The sequence below is a fragment of the Perissodus microlepis genome, chromosome 6 (genome assembly GCF_051167445.1).
Source record: "Perissodus microlepis isolate ML-2025 ecotype Zambia chromosome 6, ASM5116744v1, whole genome shotgun sequence".
Taxonomy (NCBI): Eukaryota; Metazoa; Chordata; class Actinopteri; order Cichliformes; family Cichlidae; genus Perissodus; species Perissodus microlepis.
Genome location: NC_140466.1, coordinates 3,496,202 through 3,511,286, shown reverse-complemented (window position 1 = coordinate 3,511,286; position 15,085 = coordinate 3,496,202). Strand labels below are relative to the sequence as shown.

General features: G+C 39.9%; 1 protein-coding gene across 1 annotated transcript in view; it reads right to left on the bottom strand.

Annotated features, from left to right (window-relative positions):
• Window positions 1–59: 59 nt before the first annotated feature.
• Window positions 60–15,085, bottom strand: part of krt222 (keratin 222) — a 29,478-nt gene continuing 14,452 nt past the window's right edge. Inside the window, exons 6-10 of the mRNA XM_084930217.1 lie at window positions 11,662–11,787; window positions 10,624–10,844; window positions 7,668–7,888; window positions 6,569–6,671; window positions 60–2,997 (exon numbers count right to left, since the gene is read on the bottom strand). Of these exons, the coding sequence (XP_084786343.1) occupies window positions 2,784–2,997; window positions 6,569–6,671; window positions 7,668–7,888; window positions 10,624–10,844; window positions 11,662–11,787 (885 nt within the window). The 3' untranslated portion in view covers window positions 60–2,783. The remainder of the gene's footprint in view (window positions 2,998–6,568; window positions 6,672–7,667; window positions 7,889–10,623; window positions 10,845–11,661; window positions 11,788–15,085) is intronic.

Sequence of the window (15,085 nt, the reverse complement as noted above, 5' to 3'; positions counted from 1 at the left end):
AAAATAATAAAGAAGAAGAAGCTTTATTTTGGACGTGACAGAAAACACAACAGTCTGCACATATTTCTCTGTTTTATTTGAAATGATAAATCTTTAGATAAAAGCATAATGTTTCATTCTGAAGTTACAGAGCTCTCAAAATGAAGAGTGTGCTTCCTGAAGCAAAGCAAAACCAAGTACAGAACTGCATAGGTAATTTTTTTTTTTTAAATATTCTCAACATATTTTAAGGGACCCAAATGCAAAGCTCAGCGGTCCGCTTCTTTTATATATATATATATATATATATATATATATATATATATATATATATATATATATATATATATATATATATTTATCTTTGGTGCCAACTCAAAAGAAAGCATAAAAACTTGAGTCTAAGGTGCAACAGGACATGTGTTACAGGACCGAGTGGAGCACTGAGAACACACTGCAGTGGTAACTATTTACAAACACTGCCCTCCTCTGGTTAAGACGGGGAATCTAAATTCTCACTGCTGTTTAGGTCACAGTGAGTATCACACAATAACACCATAGCAATATATATTATTGTATTCTTTTTAAATCCCCACACAGAGGATTAACCGCAATGACAAAAGACCCTCAGAGTAAAACAAACTCTTCTTTCAGTGCTGTGAGTGTCTGCAGTGCAAAGCAGGAAGGGACTGTATGAAAATTAGCGGACAAGGCTTTACTTTAAAAGCAAAGTTTAAGACACTCATCTACATATTTGATGTTATATGTACCTGAAATCGTCAGAGATGGTTATAATGTGGAAATTGAAGTAAAATGCACTGAAATGTGACCTGCTATTGCGCATGATCTGTAGTTGCGTGAACTTGTTTGAACTGTGTGAAGGTTTAAAATGTTTAAAATTGTTAAAGTATCTGCTGCTGTTTTGAAAAAGAGATGTTACTGTCTTTTATTGGGATAAATAAAGGATGTAATTTAAAAATGTATATAGATCTATTAGATTAGTTAGAATGATTTTTCCATCAACCTTTTTTTTTTTTTTTACATTTTTAAATTAATTTTTAAAAATGAATCTGTGATCTGTGCAGGACTCCACCTTTCAGGATGACCTCCTGAATCGTGGCACATTTGTCTATTTGCAAACAAGCTTTTTTAACCCCCCGTCTCAGTGCTGGAATCCCAAACATTCTGTTTCCATCTGTTCTGTTTCTCTTTCACCTCAGAGTCATCCTCACTACAGACTCCTCTCACCTGAAACCCAAAGGTGACCTGGTCTTTCTGTTTTTGCCCCCCACAGTCTGGACCCATCTGATATGTCCAAAAATTGTTAAATCGGTTCTATTTGATGATCTCTTATTATTTTTTAAACTAATTTTTTAAATTCATCATTAGTATTTGTTATTAATTTTGATTTGTGGGTTTTTTATTCTTTTTATATTTTTCCTGTCGCTGTTTTATTCGCTACCTTTTGATTTCTCACCTGATCACCTGCACTTCCTGCTCAGTACTGCCTCTAACGCATCCATTTTTATACACAGAATAAATAAAAGCACTTTGGGACTGCCCATAAAGAACTGGGCTGTTCATTTGGTCTTCACACCTTTGGGTCAACTTCTGTTTTTTTCAAGTGTGCTGCACGGTCAAAGGTTACCTGATGGGACTGGATGTCCATCTACTAACCATCCAGTGTTAATGAATATCGGCTGGTTAATAGACGTAGGTTTTAGCTCTCAGATGGCCCTCCTAAAAATCTGATTAGGCCACAGTTTTCTTCCAGGCTAAGGTTAAACTAACTGGTACCTAATGCAGGAGAAACATTTGAAAGCCATCACAGTGATTCTTTCATCCATCATGTGACTTTCAGTAGAAGTTTTCCTTCTCAGATTTTTTTCTTTTGCACTTTGTAAACTCTATTTATAAAGGTGCTATTTAAATTACACTTTGATTGCATTTTTATTTCAGTCAGAATAATATCAGGCGGCTTCTTTGGTCAGTGTGTAAGTTTTTTTGAAAAATGGTGCGAATTGCACTTTTGTAACAGATAAAATTTTCTCCCAGTGCAGAAACCTCACGGTGGAAGGATTAAAGACTAACACTGTCTTCTAAATTAAATGTTAATGATCTGATGGGAAAATAACTTTCACGTGGCGATGTACATATCAAAAGGGAAAATGGCAAATTTCCCAAATTCTTCCATCAATTTTCCAATTCTGATCTATTTATTGATGTTTTTACACATGTTTTGCTCTGCTCTGAGATGCAGACTGGAGTGGAACGATTATGCGACATTGACAAATTTTATATGTCATTCCTACAAAAAAACAAATAAAAAACAAAACTTTGTAATTTTCATACAGCCCCTCACAGAAAATCTACCAAAACACTCCATCCATCCAAGTCTACCTGTGCTCTCAGCTTCCTGTACCAGGTGCCAATCAGGGTTAAATGCTGTAGTTAAGCAGAGTTATTGCTATGATGTCTTTAATCCAGTGAAACCTAACTGAAACAAAGTGTTCAAAGACAGCTTTTCTTCATCTAAAATGATGACGCAGAAATATGTTTTACATATTAAATACTTATCCTCTGTGAAGTAATGACTGTAAGTCTTTCTGACACTATAAAAATGGTCACCACAAAAGCCTGATGGTTAATGATCATCCTGTCAAAGATGAGATCTGATGGGAACTCATCAGCTAAAATTCAGATTAAGCACGATGGTGACGGGTGGTAATGTGCCCACCGTCGCGGCACAAATGTTATTTCTGTTACCGCAAACCGGTATCAGCTCGGGCCCAACGGTGACCGAGTTACTGCGTGATGGTCGGGATGCTGCGGGATCTCTTCATGATGAGACGCACCTCCACGTCGGGGAGGCTGTCCTGTTTAGTTTGGGCGCACCCCTCGTCCGCCGCGGCCATGTGCAGGTCGAAGCGCAGCGACACGGACTTCTTCCTCAGCTTGGGATTCCCCCTGAAGAAGGAGCCCTCCCACTGCTTTATCACCTTATCAATCTTCTCTGTCCTGGTGAGAGACGTTGGAGATGTTGGTAATAAACGGTGCATATGCAAACTGTAAACAGATTCTGTGAAAAACGTTATCGGGCTCTTTACGTTTCTTTTGGTTGTGCAATGACTCATCTTCTCTTTGAATTTGAAAATCTGTCTTTTCATCTAAGTGTCATTTATTCATTCTCATCCTTGCTGAGACAGATAGAGACTGCAGGGGGCAGCAACTGAGAGTGCTGATGCTAAAATGTGCTGAGCTTGAATTGCCCTAAATGTGGCCTTTGATAAGACATGATATGAAACATAAAGAAGATACGCCCTCACTCTGTATTTTAATCATGATATAACACATCATTTTGTATCCTCATCAAACTATTTTTGAAGGCTTTTGATATTCTGGGAGACAGTCAATCAGCTTTCCATTGATTTACAGTGTCCCTTCCTTTTGAAGAGACAAGTAGACCCAAGCCGTGTCAGCAAACTGCTCTGAAACTGCACAACAGAGCCTCTGGATCCTCTCATGCTAAGGGTTCTTTGGGGTTTTCTTTAATTTGTCTGCACATTCATAATGATACAACTGTCTGGGAGGGAGAGAGAGAGAGACCTTTCCTCAGCCCACTACTGCACTTTAAAGTGTGTCACAGCTGAAACAGGGTCAACTAACAGAGTGGTAGAAAACTGAAACACAGAGGTTGCATATTTATATGTGTTTGTTTTGGTTTGTTTTTGTGTCAGATGGTTTCCAAAGTGGGTTCGATAGTTTCAGTTTCATCTTTAATATTTTAACATGTCAGTTTTATTTAGTTTTGATGGTTTAAGCGTTTCTGTCATTTTAGCTTATTAAAATATGGGTTTTACGTTCGGGGGTAGACTCAAAAAATTCAGAATGCATATTAATGCAAAAGTAAAGGGAAATTATTTGACGTTGGTTTATAGTCATAAGGAAAAAAAATAATAACAGTTGATTCTGTTCTGGACATGTTGTTTCATCACACATCCAAGTGACTTTTCAGGCTCTGCTGACTGCAGGTTTCCTTCTAAACAGAACATCTGCATAATGACTGAAACTAGCAACAATGTGAGGTCAGCTTCATTTCAATTTACATTCATTAATATGTAAATTGACATGACCACTGATCAATGGTCATATGCACCATTCATCATTCACAGCATTGTAAGATGGTGAAAGATGTACCCTTAGGCCTCCTCCTCGATTTCCATGTAAATGTGTTCCTTGACTCCCCAGTCAAACCAGTGTTCCTCCCACTGAAAACGCTACATCCAGATAAACAGATTTTTTTGGGACCTCCTCACCTGGATGATTGAGCATGCATCAAGACATAACAAGTAAGTTTTCACAGGACTGCTTCCAAGTAACAGCCCATTTCTGCTAATCAAATCCACTTGATGTAATCATCAGCACCTCTACAAACACAGTTGTGAGTGATGCCATAAAAGCAGAGGTTTTGACAGTTTGATGGTCTGGAGCAATGATGTGTGTGTTAACATAATGACAAAGAAAGCCCACAATGATCTCAGACCAGCAATCGTTGGTGCCCATCATTCTGGGAAAAGTTATCACACCATTTCCAAACAATGTGAAATCCTTTGCTCTACTTTCACAAGTGGAAAACATTAACGTTGTCCGTTTTCCCAGGAGTGGACGCCGCAGCGAATCCACACCGAGAAAACACAAAAGCTCCAGTTTAGACCCCACAGGCCTCAGTTAGCAACTTAAATGTTAAGGTTCATGAGAGTTCAATTAGAAATAGACAAAACAAGTATGACTTGTTTGGATGGGTTGCCAGGAGAAAGCCTGATCTCTTTTAAAATCTGTAGATGTTCTGGATAAAGTGAAAAACAAATTTAGTGATGAGGGCTCCTCTTGATAAACAAAACAAAAACCAAACATAAGAAACCCAGCACATATAAAAAAAACTAAAATATTTCACTCCACCTATATCCTAGATATGCCATGCCGATCATGTGTTTTTAATTGCTTCAGCCTGCCCACGGTTGCTTTTGCATCTGCATCCATCTCTCGTCTGTTGTGACTGATGTAGACTCTTTTATTCGCTGGGATCTCGCTGCTGCTTTTCCCACATCAGATGGAAATAATCATTCCTGATTGAAATGTAATATTTACTCTACTTTCAGCTTTGTGTTTGATCTACACCTTTTCTTTTTTCCTAGCAGCTCCTTGCTTCACTGTTTGACCAGCTACTCCCTAATTGTGCCCTTGGCTGGCTGGTCTTATCAGGCAGTATGGAGCAGGTTTGTCAGAGCTTTTCTGCTGGGAACAAGTGTCTGCCTGGACTAGAAATGAGCTTCTATGTAAGGTCAAACAAATTAGCCATGCACTAAAAGGCAGTGTATAAGCAGGGTGAAAGACATCAGGTGATAGTTGTCTGTAGATCTTTCACTGTGATTGATTGATGGATTGTTAATCTAAAAATGTCTTGGCAATTATCTCCTAGTATACTAGTAATTTGAAGTCTGCAGTTACAGACGAAACACCAGTTTGCTCAGTAACTGCAGACAGACGCCTCACTCAGGAACTAACTCTGTGCACTGCTTTGAAGTTAAGATCCGCACACTAGTGGATATTTCAGGCTCTCTTAGTTCTTGTTCATTTTTCCATTTTTTTGTGGGAATGTCTTTCAGCTCTTCATCACACAATGTTTCGAACATTTAACCAGCATGAAACTGGAATGTGACACAACAGTCAGCTGCTGACATCAGCTAATCCTAATCTTATTTGCCAATCAAATATGCACACATAAGTCAGCAGGGTGCATTCTTACTTGTTATCTTTAGAGAGGGAAGAAGGGCGAGGTTTAGTCTAATTAAAAAATAACAAGGTCAAACTATGCAAGAGGCCCTCCCAGCAATAGCACAACAAAATAATAAACACGGGTCATCCATCTTTGATGTGGGCAAGCGCGGTCACCTGCAAAATGTAGAAAATAACAGGATCTTTGAAGCAAACAACAGCGCACTCAGGAGAAAGTGTGAGGACATGACTGATAGTTGCTGGGCTGGCAGAGCAACTGCGTCTCTTTGCATCTGCGGCTCTCTGAGGACATTATGCAAGCATGTATGCGTGGCTGTGTCTCGGTCTGGTAATACCTGAAGCATGAACAAAGACTTCCACCCATGTCTCGTCCAACAATAACAGGTGTCACGCCCTGAAGCATGCATACCGGGCGAGTACCTCCACATCAAACACAGGCCATTAAAGGAGGAGAATTCCCATGCAACCCAGTGAGGAATTACTCATGGGAACTTGTGAGCTAAATGTTTTTGTTCCTCCTAACTCGTTCGATGTGTGAAGGTAATTCTTCTGTTCGTCTAGACGTCGCCGGGGAGTGGAGTATGATGACTGCATGCTTGTGAACTAATATAAGGACTCTAATTGAAAGGTGTTAAAGCTTCAGGAGATTACATGAGTAAGATGTTTTTGTATTCGCAATAGGGATTTATCTGTGTGATGTAATTAGCGGTTACTATTAGAAAATGCCTAGGTTTCACACTCAAGCAGAAGCACTGACTGCAGGCCAAGGGGGAGCACAACGATCAATACTTACTCAATGGTGCCGTGACCCTCCGCGCTTTCTTGCACCACATTGCCTTGAAGAATCTCCTGAGTCTTCACAGTGGAGATTGGCAAGTCCTTATCTAGTTCTGGCTCTGCGAGAAGTCGTTAAAGACAAACCATAATAAGAAATGACTGCAACAAGTAGGCGTGTCACTACTTTCCCATCAATAAAGAGGAATGCACCGAAATGATGAGACGCTTTTTGGCCAAAAAATAAGATTACCGATGCGACCCAAAGAAATTTACATGTCATTTGTTCCCATGGAAATTACCTGAACCTCTCATTTGAAGCTAAACAAAACACCGGGCTCATGTTACACACTATATTTGCCTGTTATGGTCTCTGTGCCAGACAAGGTGACTAAGAGTTCTATATTTATACAGTAATCAAAATGTCCTGCAGCATATTTGCAGAGCTTTTTGTTATTTTTTCCCTGTACATTCAAGTCCATTGACATCTCTTGTAGTATTCCCCGTCTGCCTGCCTGGTGTCCTGTGTTTAAGTCCTTTTAAGGGTTTTAGCTCAATAAAAAGAAAAATGGAGGAATGGCGGCTACATGGTGGCTATCTTTCTGTCAGTATGATGTGAGATGTCCCACTCAGTGCTGCACAGCTGATTTTTCTGATGAGGCCCATACACTGTATATAAAAGATGGACATAGCCACTGTGACGTTACCTGCCGCTTTTGGTGTTAGCATTTAAGCTATTGTGTTGGTTTCTGGAGTCAGAAGTCACCATAATTAAAAAGAAATAGGTTGGAGTGCTAAATTGTAACAATATCTAGTTCTGTTAGCTGCATCAATACATTTTGCAGACAAAACACTTATTCCCACATAGCAAAATTGGTATGGCCCGGATCTGGCCCACACAATATGTTTACACATGGCCGACATACCGCAAAGAATGATGACCCTTTGGTGGCCCAGATCTGGTTTGCCAGAGGTGGCTCACACACCCCAGATGTCAGCCTGATGTGTCACATTGGCTCATTTTTTTCGCCATTTAATTATGACACACTGTATGAGAGACACCTTAAATCAAAGAGGGACTGGTTTGCTCAGCACAGCGAGGTAAATGTGTGTCTTACCTGTGAGTATCACCAGGCTTCGCTGTCTGTACAGTATGCTTTTCTTCAGCCCATTTTCTGTTGGGAGGAGTGAAGGTATGTCAGGGAGGGGCTCTGACTTGGGTTCGTCGGGAGTAACGGCGAGGTCACTGAAGCCATTTTCAAGTCCATTCTCCTTTGGCTCCACGACTGAAGACCTCCATGGCCGCAGAACCATCGGCTGTGCAGTACGACCCATGTATCTGCAGGCACAAGAAGATGTAAAGATGTGTAATATATGTACGACTTGGACGGCGGGAGGGATCTGTGGCGGCACTATATCCCTTGAAGTCTGATTGTTTCCATGTTTGACACCAAGTACTTTCGCTTCTCTGTAGAATAAAGGATACAGCACCTATGGTTGTAACCAGACTGCTGGTCGTTAGCTCTCCGCTCTGTGTTCATATCCACAGTAATGTTCTGTAGAAGCCATGACTGCTAATACATGTTTATGCAGGCAGGAGGTCTTATAACTTCCTGAAGTTACTACTAATTTTCAAGTCGTTTGATACTTCCATACCACCCCAACTGCTTCTTAGTCATCTGCTTTCATCATGTCATTTTAATTCCCAGGAAATTCCCATCCTTTATGCTAATGTGAAACGAAAAGCAGATTAGCTGAAGTCTGTGGGAGGGATAAACACAGAAAAGGCAAAAAAAAAGTATCAATTTAAAAAAGTTTGGCCAACTGGAAACACATGAACAGGTTTAATAAAAAACAACTGAATGGAATTTTATTCACAACAAGGTGCTTTATACTGTAAAGAAACCCCACCAAACAATCCTCTAAGAGCAAGCACGTGGCAAACATAAAACCAGGCCTCAAACCAGCACCTCTGTTAGGGCTGTCAAAAAGAAAATCCTCAGATGTTTATCAGTACTAAAAATTGCTTTTAGATGTTCCAAAAAAGTTGATTCTGTTCATCTGGACGTAGTTTTCAGTGGGAGAAATGTTTCGTCACTCATCCAAGTGACTTCTTCAGTCTCAGCCGACTGCAGGTTTCCCCAATCTTACAAATTGGAGGTTCATTTTCAACTATGCACACAATTTGGAAAACATGAAGCTCATGAAGTGTAACAGTAACATCACTCAAACCCCATTTCCCGGTCTCACTCAGATGTCATCGTTCTGCACACTTCGTTCACCTGCAGGAACACCGGACATCAAAATGTAACATCCTGACTGCCAATTAGCCTCGCTCATGTTGCGCCTGTTTAAACTCCGCTGGAAGAACAATTCAGTGGGTGAAACGAGCACAAATGAAGAACGTACCGTCACACTTGGAAGGCGGATGATGAATATGAGAATCAAAAGAACTGGAAATTATAATAAGTCGTTTAAAAAATATATAGCCATTAAAACACGGTTTGATGTTTTTACCACACGAGTGTTTCTTTGATGTTCTATAAGACATAAGCATAGAATAGCAGTGTGTATTATTTTGGGGGGAGGATTCAGTTTGAATAGAGAGAACGTTGTTTTGAGGCCTTTGATGTGTGGAGTTTTGATAAAGCAGTCTGTATTCAGAGTTTTGAGAAACTGAGCCACAGTTTCTAGAAATTTGGGAACTATTATCAGCAGAACTACCTTTCTGACATTACTGTTGGTAACGTTGTGCTATCATTTTAAAAGTTTGCTTTGTGTTTTGCATACTTGTGAAGGTTGGCAGATGTTAGCATGATAACAGTGAATTGGACAGACCATCTAAAGTGTGTGCTCAGGTTGTGAGAGCAGTTGGAGCCAAATGATGCAGCACAGTGCAACGTGTCCTACAACCTCACTGAAACATGAGCATGACTTCTGTTGTTGTTATTTAACAATTCATCTACTATATTAACACAGTGTGGTGCAAAAGACAATAGCGACGTATTCTCTGGACTGAACATGGACCTGGACCCTGAATGTTTAAAAGATGATCTAAAAGTGGCGTGACCTTTCAGAATCATCTTTTGTGCTTTTTATTCGGTAAATACCCATTTCACAAACCTCAGTGGTTTTATGTGCTGAAGCTTCAGTGAGACTTGTTTTTAATGCATGCAGATGCTCTGCTCTCTCATTTTTTCTTGTTTTATTGTGTTTTATCCCACTCAATGCCGCCCTTCTCAAATATGACTAAACAATAGAAATTTCATATGCATCCTGCCCGTCCTTGCATCTTCGTCATTAATCTAAAGAGATGAGACAAATCAAAGGCAGCACTCCACTCTGCCCGTAACCTATGTGGCATAAAGTCAAAGTGATGTCTCCTAGCTATAAAACATCAGCAGTGCGGTTGATGCAGCAAATGTGTTGAAGCATCTCAGAAGAGTCTAGCGTCCAAATGGAAGGAGATAATTAAAGGCCGCGTCAGGTGAGCTGAATATTCCCCTATAAAACAACTTGGCGCTTGCAGAAAAAGCCAGACAAAGATGCCTCTACTGTCTGGATTCTGTCAGCTCATGTAATTAAAGACACAGCTGGATTTTCAGGTTATGAATCGGAGAGTTTGTCATCTTCATTTCAGTTTAACAGAAATGTTTATGTGCCACTATGTTGTGTGGGCGGACAGCAGGGCCTGAGTACGTCTCAACTTGCAATTATTGTGGATTTTGAATTTGTATTCAGGTAAATTCAACATAATCCAAAAGATAAAGGTTAAGATTTGAAAGTGTCAACTCATAAAAGCTTGACAGCTCAAGTTAAAGAAAACAAACAAGAAGTAATTTTGTTTACTTTGTGCATTACTTCTGACAATGACGTTTCTAACTTGCTCATGGCACTAAAGTGCGTGCCAAGTTTGTCAGACTCTGCTGCTTGATGCGTGATCTTTTTCTTTTTCTCAAGGAAGACATTTCATTCAACTGTAAAGACAAGGAAGAACTCTAAAACCACAAAATTCCAGCTCAAATAACCCTCCTGTCTTCTTTTAAGATTCCTCGCCCTTTGTCTCGCGCTCACCTTCCCTCCTCACGCTCCAGCAGACGGCGGTAAGTAGTAATCTCTCTCTCCAGCCTCATCTTAGTGTTGAGAAGCTGGTTGTGGCGCTGACGCTGGGTGGCCAACCCGCTCCTCACCTGCTCGAGCTCGCTCTCCAGCCCAGCGATCACCTGGGAAAGATCCTGCAGCTGGCTGGAGTAGAGCCTCTGGGTGTGCTGGAGGGACGTTTCCAGGCCTTTCTCCTAGACGCCAGAGAATAAAGACCTGTTTGGATCATGACTTGATGGTCTTTGTTTTCTTAAAAAGGAATGCAGTGAATACAAAACGATATTAAATAAAACAATTTTACAAATTCACCTAAATATATCAAGACTTTTAAAACTTTAGTGTCAACAATGAAACGAAAGTTGTAGTTTAATGCTTGTTTTATGCTGTTCTTGTCTTTCTATGCTCCTCTTTTCTCTCTTTGTCTCCCTGCCTTCAAACTGTTCATAGCAGACTGCTCTTCCTCCCTAAGCCTCGTTGTATTGAAGGTTTCTTCCTGTTAAAAATGAGTTCTTCCTTCCCACCATTGCCAACCCACAGTTCACAAGGGTTTGTCTGATCTTTAGAGGTTTAGATGTTTTTTTCTAATCCCGTGGGTTCATTCACATCCAAAATGTAAAATTGCATTAAAGCAGCAGTTGGGAATTAAATAAACTGAACTGAAATTAAACTGAATGAGGTTTTTTTATATTCATGACTTTTTCTTCTTTTTATTCCAGTTTTCATTCCTTAGATTTTCCATGAATTGCAGTTATGGAATCAGTTACACAATGTTTATGAAAGCAGCTCTGAAAATGAAAAAATAATAATAAAGTATCGGTGATTGAAAGATAGAAACCTTATGTATATCTTGGCACAGATGTATTAAAACTCCCTTTAGTTGCTAAATTGAAACATTACGCAAAAACAGTATTTTTTCTTGTTATTGTCGTCTTTTCACAGGCAGTCTGCCATGTGGAGTTGAAGCAGTGTTAACAGTGTGAATGATAACTTCAGATATTTGTTTTTTCTTACCAAAGCATGTAGGGTCTCAATCTCCACTTGCAGCGAGTGCCACTGCTTCCTGGCCTCGGCTAGCTCGGCCCGTGCCTCCCTCAGGGCGGCGCCGCCGAGGCTCACCTGCGCCCACGCTGCCTCCTCCTGCACAACGAGAGGGGAGCCAAGTGTTTAAAGAGGTGTGAATCCCAGCACCACCACCACCACCCTTTTAGCCAAACACTCACACACCTACGTATTTTTCCCTTATAGAACACACTCAAGTGGTTTCATATTTGTGTTAATGTAAAGTAGCCGATGAGATGCAATTGTTGGGTTTAATATCTGTACTATGTAAACGAAACAGAGGCCTGTTCACACAATGACACACACACCTCATGAGTAAGTACTTTTTCCCACTGGCACTGTCAGACAACATAGAGGCGAAGCAGTCACAGGTGGTGCCTTTGGTGATGTGTGTTTCAGTGCAAGGTAAACAGACAGCGTGTACACACAGCTGTCCACACACTGTACAGCTGTGAGGCGTTTCACACCCTTCGTCCTCGCCCCGTTACAACGCAGCAGAGCGGTGAAGCTTTCTCAGCACTTATGACAATATTTTGACAGATAAAACAAAGTTACGCAAGATACTTCCTGTATAATTTGTTACTTCACTGACTCCATTTATCTGTTGCAACAAATTAAAAAAAAGATCTTTAATCAAGGAGACATTCATTTAGGGCAATATTAGCTGAAATCAGCAGCTCATTGATGATAACACCGGCAAACAAGACCTGACCTGACAGTGGATTTAAAAGGGATTACTTACATATGCTTGCATATACATAGATTTTTATTTGAAAGTTGAGCATACACTTGAAACGAGCTATATATGACACCTACATCATACACATATATCAACTATATCCAACAGAAGATAAGTACTAGAAGTAAATCCAAACAAAAACTCTTACAGAAGAGGTTGTGTTGGTGTTATGTTATATTGTTATATTACATAAGAACATATCAGTGAGTTATTAATTAATATGTGGAGCATGTTGACGCTGAAATCTGCTCTTGGAGTTAAATTATTATGTGTATTATATTACTGGGTTAATATTATTGTTCTGGAACAGCTCATTCATGTGTGTGCTTTATATACTGTTGACATGTGTTTGGGTAAATATTTGCATTTGATCTGCTTTCGTATGTGGTACATTTTTTAAAATTCTACAGAGACTCTACTTTTCATCCTGTTATGCTTTTAATTTGTGCATAATACTGTTCGTTGCCTGGTCAGACTCACGCTTGCATACCGTGAAACATCAGTGCACCACATTTTCCTCACTTATACAGCACTATGGAAAGTCTTTTCATCTTCATTTCCAGTAGCAAGAAAACTGCAGAATATGACATCATCTTGACATTATTACAGTTATACAAAGCTTGAATTGCATCTGCTGCGATTCCAATCCAGGCTTTTAAAAAATCTAAATATAAACTTTTGTTTGTTCAGAGACAACTCCAATTGGTGCCTTTAAGCTTAAAGAGCTTTACTGTCATTGAACGTGATGACAGAAGTCATGCATGGATGGAGGTTTGGATTCTTTAGTCTATTTTGCACTCAGACTTTGACGTTTCATAAGGTAAACATTGTAAATGTTTACCAGGGACAACGAGGCTGCTCTGTATAATCTTACACGGTATCCAGACAGCTCCTCCTAAAATGAAACCTACATATTATTATATTATCTTTCTGTCTTGTGGAGCTCTTTATATTTTGTTTCAGCAACCAGATTACTGTCTCTGAAATAACCTATTACTGCTGCGCTTTTTATGTCATTTTTGGCACTTTGAACATCATAAAGTGATTGTCCAGTGTGCAGAAGCAAATGCTGATGTCTACTCAGCTAAAATCTCCAGAACCAGGCAGTTCACAATGTAGACACAGGGCGTAAACTCTGGTGTGTGCACTTAAGATCTAAAACAGATAATTATTTGGCAGAGCTGCAGAAATTAGGATAGATTATTTGCCAAATACATATTTGGCAAATAATCTATCATAATAATCTATCCTAATTTCTAATATTTTTGCTTGCTTAGTTTAATTAGCAGGTAAAATACAGACAGAGGCTCCTAATGCTGTACAGATGGGAGTTGTGGTCCTGGGTAACGGACCGAGTGTCTTAAGTTTATAGATTTTGTAGTTTTGTTTTATCTGAATGTCTTCTGGCAATTCTTAGTCTTCCTTTGTTCCTTAGTTCCTGGTTATAATATTTGGTTGTACTGTTCTTTATATATTTTTCAGTTTAGTTCCATTCTCAGTTTTTGGTAGTTTAGAGTTTAGTTTCACACTTTTGTGTAATTCCCCTGTATTGTGTTCATTTGTGTCTGTTTCCCCATTCAGTTTTATTTCACTTCCTTTTTTATTTTGATAAGTCATCTGTCCTTGCACCTTGCATTCACTTTACTTCCCCTCGTCTCATCTTCCCCATTTGTTGTGCTTCCTACAGCTGTGTCCAATTCCCATTATCCCTCAGTGTGTGTATAAGCCCAGTCAGTCCTTTGTCGGTGCATTTGTTATTCCTTCCTGTCCTGGTTGGTTTGTTTTTTCCTCCTTCTGGATTTAGTTACCTTTTGGACTTTGTTTTCCTTGAACTGTCTACACGTACTCATTAAAGGTATTCTTTGAGTTTTCCACCTGCCCGTGTGTTAGTCTGACTTCTGGAGTCCACATCCACACATAACAGGACAACAAGAAGCAGTTGTCCATATATTGATAAATCAGTTAAATTAACTGCTCACGACCCCCACAAAACAATTCATTTTAGCTACGCAAACGTTCCTTGCCTTAATTCCTACAGATTAGAGGAAAAGAAGAACTCCTCTGACACAAGCGAAACGCAGTCTTTGAATCTAAAATCTTGATTTTTTTATTGCCGTGTTGTCAGCTCTTGACTGCTGCATTGTGCTGCTGTTAGTGGGTCTGATGTAAACAGCAGAATTTAATAAAACCTGCCCTGATTTAGTGCCGTGGTCACTCTCAGCCCTTGGCAAAGGCACTTTATTGTTGCTGTCAGACCAAAGTCATGGTGCCGTGGAATAATAAACAGCTTCTGGACTGTGTTTTTCCCAGAAAAGAGGCCAGCTGAGCTAAAATAAGAGTGGAAACGTCAAAACAAAACAAAGCTGCTATTACTAGACACAGGATGAGGATGCTTAGGTTGTATTTTGGGTTGTAAATATTTAATGAAGGTGAGGGATCATTCACACAGACCACCACTACTGTGTTTAGATGAAGAGAGAAAGGAGACAAACACACAAATCTGCACACAAACAAGCCATATAGCAAGGAAGGAGAGGTTTCAAGCTTTTTACCCCAGTCAACAAATACCAGCGGGGCACATGCATCACCCTGCCTGTGGGACAGCCTGGAGTTGGTCCTGAGGGTGTGTCGGACCGG